This window comes from Somniosus microcephalus, chromosome 12, assembly GCF_052327205.1.
Source record: "Somniosus microcephalus isolate GS21.2 chromosome 12, FLI_Smic_1.0, whole genome shotgun sequence".
Classification (NCBI taxonomy): Eukaryota; Metazoa; Chordata; class Chondrichthyes; order Squaliformes; family Somniosidae; genus Somniosus; species Somniosus microcephalus.
This window is the reverse complement of record NC_140998.1, coordinates 137,932,334-137,951,203: the sequence shown is the minus strand read 5'-3', so window position 1 is coordinate 137,951,203 and position 18,870 is coordinate 137,932,334. Positions and strand designations below refer to the sequence as shown.

At 50.1% G+C, this 18,870-nt stretch overlaps 1 protein-coding gene across 1 annotated transcript in view; it reads right to left on the bottom strand.

Annotated features, from left to right (window-relative positions):
* ttc9 (tetratricopeptide repeat domain 9) overlaps positions 1-18,870 on the bottom strand; it is a 154,378-nt gene that overhangs the window by 55,751 nt on the left and 79,757 nt on the right. Inside the window, exon 2 of the mRNA XM_086003619.1 lies at positions 11,642-11,824. Coding sequence (XP_085859745.1) covers positions 11,642-11,824 — 183 coding nt within the window. The remainder of the gene's footprint in view (positions 1-11,641; positions 11,825-18,870) is intronic.

The following is an 18,870-nucleotide window of genomic DNA, read 5'->3' as shown; positions in this document are numbered from 1 at the left end:
ATGGCATATTTCATCACATTCACCCCTTCTATAGATTTAGTCTGTTCGGGGGTTTGATAGTCCTCTGTGACCGACGTGGCTGTTGTGGTGCCGCGGGTGTCGGCTGGGTGTCCCCGGTGGCCTCCTGGGTCTCTGCCGGGGGCGCCGCCAGGGTTGTTGAAGGGGTGGTTGGTGGGGGTACCATTGGTCGATGTTCTTCCGGGGGTGATGAAAGAGTAGTGGGTGGGTAAGAGTTGCTGTGATCGTTGTTGTGGTTGTTGTCGTTACCGGCTGGGGCGACGTCTTTTATGGACACGGTGTCCTCCCTTCCGTCGGCGTGCCGGACATACGCGTATTGGGGGTTGGCGTGGAGTAGGTGCACTGACTCCACGAGAGGGTCCGTCTTGTGGCCCCTCACATGCCTTCGTACAAATACCGGACCTGAGGTGGAGAGCCATGACGGCATGGATACGCCTGAGGTGGATTTCCGGGGAAAGACAAACATTCGTTCATGAGGCGTGGCATTAGTGGCAGTACACAATAGCGACCGTATCGAATGGAGCACATCTGGGAGGACTTCCTGCCAGCGGGAGATAGGGAGGCCCTTGGTCCTTAGAGCTAGAGTGACTGCTTTCCATACTGTCCCGTTCTCTCGCTCCACCTGGCCGTTACCCTGGGGGTTGTAGCTAGTGGTACGGCTCGTGGCGATCCCCCTGGACAGCATGTACTGGCGTAGCTCTTCACTCATGAAGGACGCCCCCCTATCCGTATGGATGTAGCTCGGCATACCGAACAGGCAGAACAGGCTGTTGAGGCATTTAATGACCGTGGCGCTGGTCATGTCTGGGCAGGGGAAGGCGAATGGGAAATGGGAGTATTCGTCCACAATGTTCAGGAAGTAAACATTGCGGTCGACTGACGGGTGGGGGCCCTTGAAATCTAAGCTGAGCCGCTCAAAGGGCCGTGTAGCTTTGATTAAGTGGGCTCTATCTGGGCGGTAGAACCGAGGCTTGCACTCAGCGCAAGTGCGGCAGTTCCTGGTCAGAGACCAAACTTCCTCAATCGAGTAGGGTAAGTTGCGGGACTTTATGAAGTGGAACAGCCGTGTGACCCCTGGGTGGCAGAGGTCGTTGCGGAGGGGCTGTAGCTGATCCCCGGTGGCGCTGGCACACATCGCTCGTGAGAGGGCGTCGGGGGATTCGTTAAGGGCCCCTGGCCAGTAAATGATGTCATACTCGAAGGTGGAGAGCTCGATCCGCCACCTGAGAATCTTATCATTTTTAATCTTCCCCTTCTGTTTATTATTAAACATAAACGCTACCGACCGCTGGTCGGTAAGTAGGGTGAAGCATTTGCCGGCTAGGTAGTGGCGCCAGTGGCGCACTGCCTCCACGATGGCTTGGGCCTCCTTTTCCACGGAGGAGTGTCTGATCTCGGGCCCTTGGAGGGTCCTCGAGAAGAAAGCTACGGGCCGCCCGCCTGGTTGAGGGTGGCCGCCAAGGCAAAGTCAGACGCATCACTTTCCACTTGAAAGGGAGTGTTCTCGTCCACTGCCTGTAGCGTGGCCCGCTCAATATCCTGCTTAATGCTTTTGAAGGCGGCGTGGACCTCAGCAGAGAGCGGAAAAGAGGATGCTTTCAAGAGGGGGCGGGCTTTGTCGGAGTAGTTGGGGACCCATTGGGAATAATAAGAAAATAACCCCAGGCACCTTTTCAGGGCTTTGGGAGTGTTGGGCAGGGGCAGCTCCCGTAGGGGGCGCAATCGGTCGGGGTCTGGTCCGATTTCCCCATTCTCCACCACGCTGCCTAGTATGCAGAGGCGCGTGGTGTTGTAAACGCACTTGTCCTCGTTGTAAGTGAGGTTGAGTTTTTGTGCGGTTTTCAGGAACCTCTCGAGGTTCGAGTCGTGATCCTGCTGGTTGTGACCGCAGATGGTGACGTTGTCGAGGTAGGGGAAGGTTGCCTGCAAGTGGTGGTCATCGACCATGCGGTCCATCTCCCTCTGAAAGACCGAGACCCCATTCGTCACCCCAAAGGGGACTCTGAGGAATTGGTAGAGGCGTCCGTTCGCCTCGAAGGCGGTGTACGGGTGGTCCTCTGGTCTGATAGGGAGCTGGTGGTATGCTGACTTGAGGTCGATGGTGGAGAACACCCGATATTGGGCGATTTGGTTCACCATTTCTGATATGCGGGGTAGCGGGTAGGCGTGTAGCTGGGTGTATAGATTAACCGTCTGGCTATAATCTATCACCATCCGCTTCTTCTCGCTACCCCTCACCACCACCACTTGGGCGCGCCACGGGCTGTTGCTGCGTTCAATAATGCGCTCCTTCAGGAGCCTGTCTACCTCGGTTGCGATAAACCGCCTGTCCTCCCAGCTGTACCTCCTGCTTTTGGTCGCTATTGGCCGGCAGTTAGGGGTAAGGTTCGCGAATAGCGAAGGCGGCTTTACCTTCAGGGTAGCCAGGCCGCACGCTGTGAGGGGCGGCTGGGACCCACCGTAATTGAGCGTGATGCTTTGGTGGTGGCACTGGAAATCCAGGCCCAAGCTCACGCTCGCACATAGATTCTTCATGATTAGTAATTTAAAATTATCGTATACAGTTCCGTTAACGGACAATTGTACCGCGTAGTAACCCATAATGGTCGATGTCTGGGTTTTATCAGCCATAGAGATGGTACCCCGAGTAGGGACCACCGTTAGAGAGAGTTGTTGTGCTAGTTCAGGGTGGATAAAACTCTCCGTACTTCCACTGTCAATTAAACCTTTAACCCCGCACCCGTTTACCTCAATGTCCACCATTGATTTGGATAGTGGGTGCGGCCTGGTCTGGTCCACTGTGACCGATGCCACTGTAGGGCCCTGATCGAGACAAGATGGCGTCCACGCTGTCTGCTCACAAGATGGCGGACCCCACGAGGTCGGGCAAGATGGCGTCCAAGATGGCCGCTCCCACGGCGCACACGCGGCGGTGGCGGGTTTTCCGACGGGGTTCCCTCTGCACACCTTCCCGAAGTGCCCCTTCTTACCGCACTTGAAGCAGGTGGTGCCTTTCGCCGGGCACAGGTTTCTGGTGTGCTTCGACTGCCCGCAGAAGTAGCAGTTGGGTCCCCGACGCGTCGCGGCTGTCGTAGGGCTTCTGGGGGGAGAGCGGGGCCCCGACGGTGTCAGGCTGCCGTGCGGGGAAGGTGCCTTCCAAGATGGCGGCGCCCTTGGTGCACACGTGGCGGCGTGGGCAGCGCGGGCTGAAGAGTAGGCGTCCGAGTTTCTCTGGGCCACATCCAGGGATCGCGCTGTGTCCACAGCCTGTTTCAGGTCCAATCCCGTTTTCTCCAGTAGTTTCTGCCGGATGTAAGTGGAGCTGAGGCCTGTGATAAAGGCATCACGAACAAGCTCGTCAGTGTGCACTGCGGCTTTTACATCTTGGCACTTGCAGTCTTTGCCAAGCGTTTTCAGGGTGACTAGGAACTCATCCAGCGATTCCCCAGGTCGCTGTGCGCGAGTAGCGAGCAGATGCCTAGCATACACCTCATTCGTAGGCTGCTGGTAATGCGCCTTTAAGATGTCGCAGGCGGCCGGGTACGTGTCGGCGTCTTGGATGAGGGGGTAAACCCGGTGGCTTACCCAATTCCGCAGGATTCCGAGTTTCATACTTTCAGCGTCCGTAGCGCCTGTGATGGCTGCGGAATTGTCCAGGAAGAATTCCATACACATAAACCAGTGTCCGAAGCGTGCCGATGCGTCCGAAGCATGCTGGTCCAAATCCAAACGTTCGGGTTTCAAGAGTTGATCCATTGTGTTGAAAAATAAGTTAATAAAATTGATGTGCCTCAATAAATCCGAGACTCAATGTTAACTGAACAAAGCAAGGCTTTTATTAACTTAGAAGGTAACACACAGTGGAGAAGTGTCTCCCATCCAGAGGTCAGCTGTACTGGATGTGAGACACGCTGGGCCTGCTTAAGTAGGGGCCAGGTATGGGCGGAGCCCTACACACAATAAAATACAGGTGAGGAAATGGAACTGAGGTAAGGGAAATGAAACTGAAACTAAACCACAGTCACAGGCACAATCACACACAGAGAATACAGATGAGTGATGAATGGCATATTTCATCACACTTACCTTGCTCCTCTCCGTACTGCATAGTCACATGCTTCTACAAAGGTTTGAGTCTCAAGTGTACCCTGGCTGTTTTTTTCCCCTTCCTTAGTAGGACCAGTTGTAAGACCTGCAGAGCCATCTCAGCCAAGATCAGCTAACTGAGCACAAAGCAGGGGATTGAACCTGGGACTTTCCTAGTCTGCATGGCTCTTGATAAACTCACTGAGCCAATGATTCTTTGGAGCTTTTGATTCTTTACATGTGAGTAACTAGTTACCATTGCATGTAAGCAGTGTTGCATCAGAGAGGTGAGTTGAATGTATGAGGTACAGTACAGCTTGAGTGCTTCCTGCTGGGTTTAAATTGGCCGAGGGTAACTAACAAAGTACATTGAAATGGGTTGGAGATTTCGGAAAGCAAGGCTTAATTTTAATTTTGTGCACTTATTTACTCTTTGCCAGGCATGGTGCTGGCCCTAGTATTGTGCCCTTGCAGACTCCCTTTTACAAAATACAGAGTTTCTGTAGATAAACATTAAGCCCAGCTACCATTAAGCAAGATTTAGAATGTTGTTCCTTTGCAGTTAAAGTTACTGATGATGTGTTGCCTGGCTTAGACTCCACAGACAATTAGATGAGTAACCAAAGGTCTTTAATTTGGCATCTGCAGTGCAAATGTTTAACTTTGAGCAATGACTGTATTCTGAAACCCACTGATTAGTCAATATTTTTCCCTGGGATTCAGTGTAATGTATGGTGCTGGCTTAACCTCAGCACTGTATTTTTTTAATGGCAAATTCAAAGGTAATCTAGCAGGATGATGAAGCCCAAGACACACAGCAATTACTTCAGTGTTGTGACCAAAAATAACATTTTCTTTGCACATAAAAGAATTGACTTCAATCTATTTCTACAAGGTAAGCTTATTTAGCCAGGGGAAGTATAGTTCACTGAACTGCCCCATAATCCTAAAGCTTAGAAAGGAAGATAACTGCAAAATCACTGTGTCAGTCACTCCTGGTTACCCTGCTTTATACTCTGGAACATCCGCCTACAGGCAGCCAAGGCGCAGACACCTTGTTCAGTGCTTGCTTTTCAATAACATCATGAAGAAATAATGGCGCTCACAATCTTCGCTCCCTAGTCACGTTGTCACTAAGATGTCATAACAAAGGGAGTTCCCTACAAAACGTCACCTCCCAGTTTCCTTCTCACTACCTGCTCCAAAACTCAAACCATGTAACACGCAGCAACTGAGAGATACCCAGAAGTGGGAGGATAAAACCTGGTATTGAGCTAACTCAGTACAGACTGGGAATGAACCTGGTATCTAGATAACTCAGCACTGACTGGGCATCGAACCTATGATCTAGCTAACACAGCAGACTGGGCATCGAACCTACTATCTAGCTAACTCAAACATGGCACCTTCCTGCTACACCTCCTTTAAAAGCTTCATGTCATCAACCTCCACGAAACAGCTAAAAAATGTGTGAAATGTGTCTGTAACTAGAACTGCAGGAGTACAAGCTTCAGGTAACCTGTTTTACATTTACTCAGGTAAGTTTTTCTGTTATTTATTTCACTGTGCTACCACTCACGAACAAAATGGGCGAACAAACTAATCCAGCCCAGTATAGTTATTCCTTGGTACGATGCTGGTATCATGCCTCACAATGCTGCACGGTCTGTCATTTTGTAATTGTAAGGCAACATGCTGCGATTGGCAGCAGTGGAATAACTGAGTTAACAGCACAGGACTGAGTTGAAAGGGTCCCAGTGGGAGGGGTAAGAATGAGAATACTGAAGCATTTCCCTTGTTACATTGGCAGTGTGGTGGAACAGCACTGGTGGTACAAGGGGAGAAGGGGTATATTAGCAAAGATCCCTGAAACAATAATCATCAGTAATATTAATTTCACAAACTCTCTGTTACGTGATGTTAGTGCTGAGTTTCCTAGTCCTCTGCCCCAGCACTAGACAAGCGCAGTGCATCCAAAGTGCCCTCTTCCTGTCCTGGCTAATCTGTGGCCTGGGAGCACCTTTGACGCAGGGCTGCCTCATGACAGGGCTTAGTGCCAGAGAACAGGGGGGAAATTGAGTGCAGCTGCAGGCACGAGAGGCCGCCTGCCTCAGGCCTTCTGGCTGCTGCAGGGACGCAGACTTGAATGTCTTTGGTGGACAACTGGTCTAATCATCCATCACCAGATTTGGCTCGATCATCTAAAGCACTACCGGGTCCTGCTCTCCATCACTAACTCCGCCCACTATTCTAAGATCATCCAGGATGACAAAAGAAACACCATGCTTCTCTTCTCCACCACTAACTGTCTTCTCAAATCACCCTCTCCTGCCTTCTCCTCCCTCACCTCCAACAATAAATGTGAGGAGATCATGGACTTCTTTGTTAAAATGATTGACAACATCCATTCAACTACTTCTGCTTTCAATTTCTTCCCTTCCCCATGCCCACCGATCCTTACTTCCTTCTCCATTTTCCCCCTGCCCTAACCCTAAATTCACATATTTCTCTCATTTCTCTCCTGTCTCCACTCTTGCCCTTTCAAAGCTCATCTTGTCAATGAGACCGACCTCCTGCGCTCTCGACCCTATTCCTACTAAATTGCTGAAGCAGGCAGAGGATAGTGATAAACTTTTGAGGGCAGCCGAATTTGAGGAGGACACTCCATAATCCCTCACGGTTGATAGTGTCGAAGGTCTTTGTGAGATCAAAGAAGGCCATGTACAGTGGTTGGTGCTGTTCCCTGCATTTCTCTTGTAATTGGCGTGCGGTGAAGATCATGTCCATTGTGCCCCTTAGTGGGCGGAATTCGCATTGCGACTCTGGGAGGAGCTCTTCGGCCATTGGGAGAAGGCGATTGAGGAGGATTCTTGCGATGACTTTCCCTGTGGCAGACAGCAGGGAAACTCCTCTGTAATTACCGCAATCGGACTTCTCACCTTTCTTGAAGATGGTCACAATTATGGTGTCTCTGAGATCCCCTGGCATGCTCTCCTCCTTCCACATAAGAGAAATGAGTTCATGAATTTGCGCCAGTAGTGCTTCTCCGCCATGCTTTAGTGCCTCGGCGGGGATTCCATCTGCTCCTGAGGCCTTGTTGTTCTTCAGTTGTCGGATGGCCTTTTGAACCTCATGCCGGGCTGGGGTTGTGCTGAGATGGTGGCGGGTAGCATGCTGTGGAATGGAGTTGAGGACACTCATGTCGAAGACAGAGTCGTGGTTAAGGAGACCTTCGAAGTGCTCCTTCCAGCGGGCACTGACTGCTTCCCTGTCCTTGATGAGTACCTCTCCATTCTTGGCCCGCAGTGGGGAAGGGCCTTGGGTGCTTGGGCCGTAGATGGTCTTGACTGCGCTAAAGAATCCACGCACGTCGTGGTTGTCGGCTAGCTGCTGGATCTGCTGCGCTTTCTCCACCCACCATCTGTTTTTTAGGTCGCGAGTTTTTTGTTGGACCTCGGCCTTCAGGCTTCTGCAGAGCTGCTTTCTTGCTCTCGAGTTCTGTTGCTGTTTCCAGATCAGAAATGCCTTGCGCTTGCTGCTTATTAGCTCCTGGATCTCCTGGTCATTCGCGTCGAACCAGTCTTGGTGTTTCCTGGTCGAGTGACCGAGCGTCTCTTCACAGGTGCTGATTATAGAGGCCTTGAGTGCAGACCAGACGCTGTGGGCACTCTGTGTCTCTGCATCACTGGGAGTCATCAGGTTGTTTGTGAGGCGCAGGCTGAATAAGGCTTTCTTAGCAGGGTCTTTGAGTGCTCCAGCGTTAATTTTCCTGCGGCATTGTTTCTGTTGCCGCCGCTGTTTTGGGGCTACATTGATGGAGATGACAGAGCGGATTAGGCGGTGGTCTGTCCAGCAGTCATCAGCTCCTGTCATAGCGCGGGTGATGCGGACGTCCTTGCGGTCCCTCATTCGGACGATGACGTAGTCCAGCAGATGCCAGTGCTTGGAACGAGGGTGCTGCCATGAAGCCTTGTACTTGTCTCTCTGATGGAACAAGGTGTTGGTTATGACGAGGCCATGTTCTAAGCATTTCGACAGGAGGAGGGTACCATTGGAGTTGGCTTTCCCTACCCCCTCTCTGCCGATCACACCTCCCCAGAGGTCTGTGTCCTTTCCAACTCTGGCGTTGAAGTCGCCAAGGAGGATCAGCTTGTCGCCCGCTGGGACTCGGGACAGGGATTGTTCGAGGCTGGAGTAGAATTCCTCTTTGGTCTCGTCTGTGGCTTCCAGTGTTGGGGCGTATGCACTGATGACCTAGCGCACTGGTTTCGGGCTAGGGTGACATGCAAGCCGTGATCCTGACCAACGGTTCCACCACAGACCCAATTCACGTACGAACCGGGGTCAAGCAAGGCTGTGTCATCGCACCAATGCCCTTCTCAATCTTCCTTTCTGCAATGCTCCATCTCACCCTCAGTAAACTCCCCACTGGAGTGGAGCTAATTTACAGAACAAACGGGAAACTGTTCAACCTCCGTCGCCTCCAGTCCAGATCCAAGGTCGTCCCATCCTCTGTCATCGAATTACAGTGTGCAGACGATGCTTGCATCTGCGCTCACTCGGAGGTCGAACTCCAAACCATCGTAAACACCTTCACCGAAGCATACGAGAGCATGGGTCTTACACTAAACATCCATAAGACAAAGGTCCTCTACCAACCTGCCCCCGCCACACAGTGCTGCCCCCCAATTATCAAAATCCACGACAAGGCCTTGGACAACGTGGACCACTTTCCATACCTCGGGAGCCTACTGTCAACAAGGGCAGACGTCGACGACGAAGTTCAACACCGCCTTCAGTGTGCCAGTGCAGCTTTCGGTCACCTGAGGAAGAGAGTGTTTGAAGACCAGGACCTCAAACCCGGCACTGAGCTCATGGTCTACAGGGCAGCAGTGATACCTGCCCTGCTGTATGCCTCAGAGACATGGACCATGTACAGCAGGCACCTCAAAGCACTGGAGCGGTACCGCCAACGCTGCCTCCGCAAGATCCTGCAAATCCATTGGCAGGATAGGCGCACCAACGTCAGTGTTCTTGCTCAGGCCAACATCCCCAGCATCAAAGCTCTGACCACGCTCAATCAGCTCCGATGGACGGGTCACATTGTCCGCATGCCCGATACGAGACTCCCAAAACAAGCGCTCTATTCGGAGCTCCGGCACGGCAAGAGAGCCCCAGGTGGGCAGAGGAAATGCTTCAAGGACACCCTCAAAGCCTCCTTGAAAAAGTGTAACATCCCCACCGACACCTGGGAATCCCTGGCCCAAGACCGCACAAAGTGGAGGAGAAGCATCTGGGAAGGCGCCGAACACCTCGAGTCTCTTCGCCGGAAGCAAGCGGAAGCCAAGCGCAGGCAGCGCAAGGAGCGCACGTCAACCCAAGCACCCCACCCACCCACCCCTTCAACCACCGTCTGCCCCACCTGTGACAGAGACTGTATGTCCCGCATTGGACTCATCAGTCACCTGAGAACTCATTTTTAATGTGGAAGCAAGTCATCCTCGGTTCTGAGGGACTGCCTAAGAAGAGGAAGAAGACTAAATTGCTGACAACCCAACTCTCCTTCCTGGCTCCCATGTTAGCGGATATTGTTAACGGTTCTCTCTCAAATGAGCCCTTTCCTTCAAATCTGCCATCATCATCCCTCTCCTCAAAAAACCAACCCTTGACCCATGCAAACTATCGCCCCCCCCACCCCTCCCCATCTCCAACCTCCCTTTCCTCTCCAAAGTTCTTGAACATGTTGTGGCCTCCCAAATCCATACCCATCTTTCCCAGAACTTCTTGTTTGAATTCCTTCAATCAGGCTTCTGCTCCTGCCACAGTACTGAAACTGCTCTTACCAAGGTCGCAAATGACATCCTAATTGACTGCGATAAAGGTAATCTATCCCTTCTTGCCCTTCTGGACCTGTCTGCAGCCTTTGACACGGTTGACCACAAAATTCTGCTCTATCAGCTCTCCACCGTCGTCCAGCTGGATGGGACTGCACTCGCTTGGTTTTATTACGATCTTTCCAGCCGTAACCTTGTAATCACCTTCAAGGCTGCTCTTCCTGATTCCGCTATGCCACCTCTGGTGTACCCCAAGGATCTATCCTTGGCCCCCTCCTATTTCTCATCTACATGCTCCCCCTCGGTGACATCATCCGGCAACACAACGGGAGTTTTCACAAATACACTGATGATACCCAGCTCGATCTCTCCTCCATCTCTCGCAAACCCTCCACCAACTCTATACTCTCAGACTGCTTCTCCAACATCCAGCACTGGATGAGTAAAAATTTCCTCCAATTAAATATCAGGAAGACCGATGCCATTGTTTTCAGTTTACGCCACAAACTCCGTTCCCTTTCCAATGAGTCGATCTCTCACCGGCAACTGTCTAAGGCTGACCAAGTCTGTTTGCAACCTTGGTGTCACATTTGATCACGAATTGAGCTTCCTACCTCATAATCTGTTCCATCACTAAGACTGCCCATTTTCACCTTCGTAATATCGCCCGTCCCCACTCTTATCTCAACTTATCTGCTGATGAAACTCTCAGCCGTGCCTTTATCACCTCTAGACTTGACTATTCCAATGTACTCCTGGCCGGCCTCCCTAGTTCTACCTTTCATAAACTTGAGGTCATCCAAAACTCTGCCGCCCGTGTGCTAACTTGCACCAAGTCCTGCTCACCCATCTCCCCTGTGCTTGCTGACCTACATTGGCTCCCAGTTAAGCAATGCCTCGACTTTAAAATTCTCATCCTATTTTCAAATCCCTCCATGGCCCCGCCCCTCCTTACCTTTGTAATCTCCTCCAGCCCTATAATCCCCCAGATCTCTGCATCCACCTATTCTGGCCTTTTGAACATCCCAAATTTTAAATGCTCCACCATCGTTGGCCTTGCCTTCAGCTGCCGAGGTCCTAAGCTCTGGAATTCCCTCCCTAAATGTCTCCACTTCTCTTTCCTCCTTTAAGTCGCTCCTTAAAACCTACCTCTTCGACCAGGCTTTTGGCCATCTGCCCTAACATCTCCTTATATGGCTTTAGAACACTCCTGTGAAGCGCCTTGGGACGTTTTATTACATAAAGGCACTATATAAATATAACTTGTTGTTGTTGTTGAGGACCCATGCCCTACAGCACCAAAGGTAACAGCCTTCCTTAAACCATTTAGAAATGATAATGTTTCAGTTTACTAAGGGAGGTACAAGGAGATGTACCAGTTCTTTTAAAATGCAGCCATTAGATAACATGCCACTGTTCAGAGGCAACTGCCCTCCAGCGACAGGCAAAGCCATGCAAGATTGTATGTTCAGAGCTTCCCACCCCTGTGTAATAATACATTTTTAAATTAGAGTTTCATATTAAATGCTAGGGCACGTTTTCCTCTCTTTCTAGAAAAAAAGGTTAAAAACCCTGTTTTTTTCTGTAGATATTATGACTGTCAATCAAACTGGTGTATATGCTTGACTGTGCATATGTTTGTATGCACCTTAAATGTGCATCCTCCCCCATCTTTGCACAGAGTAAAGTGGAAATTCTCTCACCTGTTGGCTCTCGGTTCCTCGCTTCCTTCAGGTAATGTAAAGCTTTGTCGTAATCCCCAAGGTGGTAGTAAGCCACACCAGAGCGATACAGGGCCTTGAAATTATCTCCTTCCTTCTTCAGGACTTTGAGGCAATATTCCTTTACACGTTCATAATTCACTAGTTCCGCTTGTAGTAAGCAAGCTTTTGAGAAAAAATGAAGAGAAAAAGAACACAAGAGGTCAGTTGTCATAGTTTTAAAACATACTGGAGCATTGACACAAAAAGGAATCTCGAATGAGAAGTTGTGCCTAACGTGCAGTTTCTGGCGCACTTGGGATTGTTTGGTTACGGGGTGAGGAGGTACGGAGAGAAATTCCACCGAGGTAAAAGTGAACAAACAACCGACAGGTCATCCTAGGTAATTTATAGCTAACTAATATATTTTTCTCAGTCAGTTTCATTGCTGTCTGCATTCCCCTCAGCTTAATCACAGATATTCTGCACTAAACCAGTGCTCCGTGTGATATGCGAGGCTACATGTCTTGTGGTGGATTGTTACGATTGTTCTCCCAATCACTTAGACCTGCCCATAGACCTGATGTCATGTATTAACTGGGTGAATAAAGATGAGCAGCTTCTATCCTACATTGCTGTCTTACATTACAACAGTGACTACACTTCCAAAATAATTAATTGGCTGTAAAGCGCTTTGGGACGTCCTGAGGTTCTGAAAGGCACTAAAGAAACGCAAATCTTTCTTTCTTCTTTCTATTTGTATAACTGGGCGCATTCTGTCACACTGCTCTAAAAACAGTGGTGTCAAACTGGCACAGGTGCAGTATAACAACACTATTAATGTCTCTCTAACAATCAACGACAAAGGCAATCTTTAAAAATACAATCTTGTCTGTATTTTGTTCTTTATTTTATTTTTCTGGGTCCCCATGCTCTCTGGTAGTTTCTGTGCTGTTAGTCCCAGCTTGGGGATTGAGACAGTGGGGTCGATTTTCCTGGAGCCGTCAGGTGGGGTTTCAGGCGTGTGGAGGGGAAAATCCCGATTTCGGGGGTCCCGACACCAGCCTGCCCAAAACCCGCCTCCACTTTCAGGGGAAGCGGGTACCCGCACCGCACTGGGACCCGCCGACCCGAGGCAGGAAGGGATTAGTGCCAATTAACTACCTGTTAACAGGTAGTTAACAGGCAGTTTTTAGCCTAATCCCTATTTTGAGGGGTGTTGTGTGGGCTTCCCGACGGCTCCAAACCACGCCAGGTTAGAGCAGGCGGGCCGTCGGGTTGAAGGACTTGGAGGGGTCGCGATGTCGGTGCTCAGGTGAGTGATGGGTGCATGAGTGCAAAGGTAAGTGTGTTTGGTGTGTCTAAAGTGTGTAAAGAAGTTTAAAGTACCTGTACTTACCTTAACAGCCTTTCTTCCTCTAGGTTTCGGGAGTCCATCACTCAGCCGGCACTGAAAGCAAAATGGCTGCGAGCTGTCAAAAGTGACAGCCTTCAGCTTCCATTGCCGGTGAGACTTCTAACTGAGTCTGTGTAGAAGGACTCGCGTTAGAAGTCAGGCTGTCAGTGTTTGACAGCTTCAAACAGCTGTGAAACACTGATATTTCATCTGTCAAGACCTCTTGACAGATGAAATTTCAGTCTGTGACGTCACCTGTTGCCGGGTGGCCCTTAATTGGCCTGCTGAGCCTGCTGGGCGGGCTTAACAAGGTCAATCAAGGGAAAATCGCGTGGATTGGCCGGACGTCGATGTAGGCGGGACTAAAATCTGAAAGTTGTAGTCCCGCCTCCTTCCCGACAGCTTTATGAAAATCTACCCCAGTGAGTCAAAGACTTCCATCAATCCAGACACCTACCTCTCCCAGTTGCTGTGTTTGTGACAGGGTTGGGAGGTGAGGGAAAAAAATAATTTTTTCCCAGAAGTTAAACATTCCTTTCCTGTTTTGAAGATGCTTTTGTAAAATATTCTGTAAGATTGGCAGCCCCTGTCACTAAGACAGAAGTTTGTGGGTTCAAGTCCCACTCCAGAGACTTGAGCACAAAAATCTAGGCTGACACTCCCAGTGCTGTACTGAGGGAGTGCTGCACTGTCGGAGGTGCCGCCTTTCAGATGAGATGTTAAACCAAGGCACTGTCTGCTTTCTCAGGTGGACCTAAAAGATCCCATGGTACTATTCCGAAGAATAGTAGGGGAGTTAACCCCAGTGTCCTGGCCAATGTTTATCCCTCAAATCAACATCACTAAAACAGATTATCTGGTCATTATCACATTGCTGTTTGTGGGAGCTTGCTGTGCGCAAATTGGCTGCCATGTTTCCTACATTACAACAGTGACTTCAAAAGTACTTCATTGGCTGTAAAGCGCTTTGGGACGTTGGTGGTCGTGAAAGGCGCTATATAAATGCAAGTCTTTCTTTTCATACCAACAGCTGCAGTGGATATTTTACTAAATTTCCTTTTTCTGTAACAACAACAACAACTTGCATTTATATAGCGCCATTATTGTAGTAAAAGTGTCACAAGGCACTTCACAGGAGAGATATCAAACAAAATTTGACACCGAGCCACAGAAGGAGATACTAGGACAGATGATCAAAAGCTTGGTTAAAGTGGTACGTTTTAAGGTACTTAAAGCTGGAGAGAGAGGTGGAGAGGAGGAGGGGTTCAGGGAGGGAATTCCAGACCTTAGGGCTGAGGCAGCTGAAGGCACGGCCGCCAATGTTGGGGTGATGAAAATCAGGAATGCGCAAGAGGCCAGAAGTGGAGGAGCGCAGAGATCTCCAGGGGTTGTAGGACTGGATGAGAATCTTCATGTACGGAAAAAACTGCTAACTTATCTCAGAGGACACATTACCATGGCAACAGCATCCTTTTAAGGAAAAGCACTTTGCTACAGACTCTGCAAACCTTTCACTGTAAGCCTAATATCATCACTGAAAGAACGAAGGGCGGGTTTAAGTGTTTTTTTTTTTTAATTCAGAATGTTGTTAGAACATGGAATGCAATACCAGGAATAGTAGTGGAAACAGAAGCCATAATACTAGCTAAAAGGGAAGTTGATAAATATTTAAAAAATTAAAATGTAAAAGGATATGGGGAAAAGACAGGGGAGTGGGAATATAGAGTTAACTCCTTCAGAGAGCTGGCTGAGGTATGATGGGCAGGACACCTATGCTGTTAAATTGTGATTCTAAATGTCAGAGAGGGATGATTAATCCTGCACTCGCAACCAGAGGACCATACTGTACAGAGTGTGACTTAACGGGCCTAGCAGCTTAAAAAATAGCAATTTTTCTCGTCAGGAGACATATTCAGCGCAGAGGATACAGGCCTGTCCAGCACTGATCCAATCCATGGATAAGTTTAGAAACATAGAAAAATAGGAGCAGGAGCAGGCCATGCGGCCCTTCGAGCCTGCTCCGCCATTCAATATGATCATGACTGATCCTCTATCTCAATACCATATTCCCACTCTCTCCCCATACCCCTTGATGCCTTTTGTGTCTAAAAATCTATCTATCTCCTTCTTAAATATATTCAGTGACTTGGCCTCCACAGGCTTCTGTGGTAGAGAATTCCACAGGTTCACCACCCTCTGAGTGAAGAAATTTCTCCTCATCTCAGTTCTAAATGTCCTACCCCGTATCCTGAGACTGTGACCCCTTGTTCTAGATTCCCCCAGCCAAGGGAAACATCCTCCCTGCATCCAGTCTGTCTAGCCCTGTCAGAATTTTATACCTTTCAATCCCCAAATCGGTTTGTTCACTCACGATTTTTCCCCCCAGTGGTTACCCCAGGAGCTAAGGACAGCAGCAGCTCAGCCACCCCTTTAAACCCCACACTAGTGATAGAGTAGAAGCCCAACCGGCCCCACTGTTTCATAGAATCTTACAGCACAGAAGGAGGCCACTCGGCCTATCGTGCCTGTGTCAGCTCTTTGAAAGAGCTGTCCATTTAGTCCCTTTCCCCCACTCTTTCCCCATAGCCCTGCAAATTTTTCCTTTTCAAGTATATATCCAAGTCCCTTTTGCAAGTTACTATTGAATCTGCTTCCACCACCCTTTCAGGCAGTGCATTCCAGATCATAACAACTCGCTGTGTAAAAAAATATTCTCCTCCTCTCCCCTCTGGTTCTTTTGCAATCACCTTAAATGTGGTGTCCTCTTGTTACCAACACACCCGCCAGTGTCAACAGTTTCTCCTTATTTATGCTATCGGAACCCCCCATAATTTTGAACACCTCTATTAAATCTCCTCTTAACCTTCTCTGCTCTAAAGAGAACAATTCCCGCTTCTCCAGTCTCTCCACATAACTGGAGTTCCCCCTCATCACATATTGCCTCTCTTCATTCTTCTTTCCAAAATGCATCACTTCACACTTCTCTGCATCGGTTTCTGTTGCTCCTATCTGAAAGGTGGATCTGTTCTTAACCACCGTGCAGAGATTGATGTCTAAAATAACAACAGAAAATGCTGGAAAAACTCAGCAGGTCAGGCAACAGCCGTGGAGAGAAATTTGAGTTGACGTTTCGGGTCGAAACCCTTCTTCAAAACTGGAAAGAAAAGAAAATAGATCGAAGGCAAGGCTGCGATCGAACAAAAGAGACAATAAAAGGTGTTCGAAGCCAGACGAGACTGTGGACTCAACAGTGCAGTTGTAGAGTCTAACTTTCCAACTTGATTTATGCATTTTGAACTATATTATCACTAGGGTGAGATGCTGTTGATTACAGGTCTGTCACTAATGGTGTGAGCAACCTGAGATGATGAATTAAAAGCACATTGGCTCATGCAATTTCCCCACCCTCCCATACTGTATTGGTACCCATAAATAAGCCTAGTATCACCACTGCAGGAACACCTAACTTAAGTTGAAGCAATTTCTTGAAGAATGGGGTCTCTGAGATGGAGTAAGCTATTTATATCTAGTCTACTGATCTGTAAAGCATTGGATTGTACTAGGTTCAGGAGTAAGACATGGGCTTACTCTGCAAGCTTCCATGCCAGACTTACTCCATCAATGGGTAGACTGAGGCTTTGTAAAGCACTGAGCTTGATGAGACTTGAGCTTCCTTGAGGTGTGTTACTCTTTCATGAACATTTCAAGCCATCGACACCACTTGTTTGCTCCAGTGCAGTTTGGATGTGATTACCAAATCAGAGAGCTGTGCAGTTGTAATGCTCTACAGCTTGATGCCCTTACAAAGTAACATCATGATCAATCCTTGTTGTTGTTGGGGTTATTGAATTGATCTAGACAATGGTGAAGGTAACAAACAATTTCTCTACTCACTGTCGATCACCGTCCATACCTGCTTAGTGATTTGATCACTACGTCATAGAGTCATAGGGGGAAAAATTGGGTTGCTTTGCGTCTCCCGTTAGTGCCCTAAGAGGGTGCTAACGGGGCGCAAAGCAACTAGTGCCCGGGCCCGCCGCTGCCCACGCATCCCGCGAAATTCAGCGGGAGGTTAGCAGCGGCACGAACCGGTAGCATCCCGTTGCGCCGCCGGGGATGACGTCATCGCCGTGCGCAGCGGCCCGTTCATGTCCCAGCTGTGATCTTCGGGAGCGCCCCTTGACTTACTGCCGGACGCTATGTCTGACAGGGTCAGGGGGGCCTATCTGCGGCCGGGGCAGCGCTTTTTAAAGGCAAGGTGCGGGTTGGCCATTTTTGTTGCTGGCCACCTGCCAGCACCTGCCGCTCTTTTGCCAGCGCTCCCGATCCCCGGGGGCCCAGCTGGGCCCTGGGTTGCGCTGCGCAAAGCCCCTCCCCTTTAAGTAGGGAGGAAGGCCTGCAATACTGCGGCGCGTAGTGCCGCGCTATTGACTCGCAGCGCCCCAAGAGGGATGCGGGGCGCTTCCAGTAGCACCCTGCTTCCCTCTTGGGGCGCAACCACTCAATTGCCGGCGCGGGGGTGCTAATTTTTCCCGGGCACTAGCCCCAGCAAAGTTAGCTACTCACTTTTAGCCGATAGAGTCATAATGGCACAGAAGGAGGCCATTCGGCTCATTGATTGCGTGCCGGACTCTCAAATAGAGAGTTAACCACTCAGCAGAGAATGGTGTCATTAACAAAGAGGACAATATTACTTCTGTTTTGGTGACTGATGAGGATGAAAAAGAGAATGGGGTCAAGCATGCTTTAAATTCAATATGGTGCCACTTCCCTCTGAGATAGACACACACGCATCCTCTCAAATTAAACAATGCAATAAAATAATTGTGATGTAGATCAGTTTCCATTTTGAACACTGTTCATTTTGAAAGGGCTTCAAAAAGTGGTAAAGACCAGTCTCATGTAAACACTGACAAAAAAATAAACAGACATTAGATTTAACGCTAACACTGTGTTGTGTCATCTCCCCTCCGAAAGAGATGAGCCCGAGTACCAGCTTTCTCTGTGAGAGATGACCCACAGTGTCACCCCCTCCCCCGATGACCCTCAGTGTCACCCGCTCCCCCGATGACCCTCAGTGTCACCCCCTCCCCCGATGACCCACAGTGTCACCCCCTCCCCCGATGACCCTCAGTGTCACCCGCTCCCCCGATGACCCTCAGTGTCACCCCCCTCCCCCGATGACCCACAGTGTCACCCCCTCCCCCGATGACCCTCAGTGTCACCCGCTCCCCCGATGACCCAGTGTCTTCTCCCCTCCCCCGATGACCCACAGTGTCACCCCCTCCCCAATGACCCACAGTGTCACCCCCTCCCACGATGAGCCACAGTGTCACCCCCTCCCCCGATGACCCACAGTGTCACCCCCTCCCCCGATGACCCACAGTGTCACCCCCTCCCCCGATGACCCAGTGTCATCCCCTCCCCCGATGACCCACAGTGTCACCCCCTCCCCCGATGACCCACAGTGTCACCCCCTCCCCCGATGACCCACAGTGTCACCCCCTCCCCCGATGACCCAGTGTCACCCCCTCCCCCGATGACCCACAGTGTCACCCCCTCCCCCGATGACCCACAGTCTCACCCCCTCCCCCGATGACCCACAGTGTCACCCCCTCCCCCGATGACCCACAGTGTCACCCCCTCCTCCGATGACCCAGTGTCATCCCCTCCCCCGATGACCCAGTGTCACCCCCTCCCCCGATGACCCACAGTGTCACCCCCTCCCCCAATGACCCGCAGTGTCACCCCCTCCCCCAATGACCCACAGTCTCACCCCCTCCCCCGATGACCCACAGTGTCACCCCCTCCCCCGATGACCCACAGTGTCACCCCC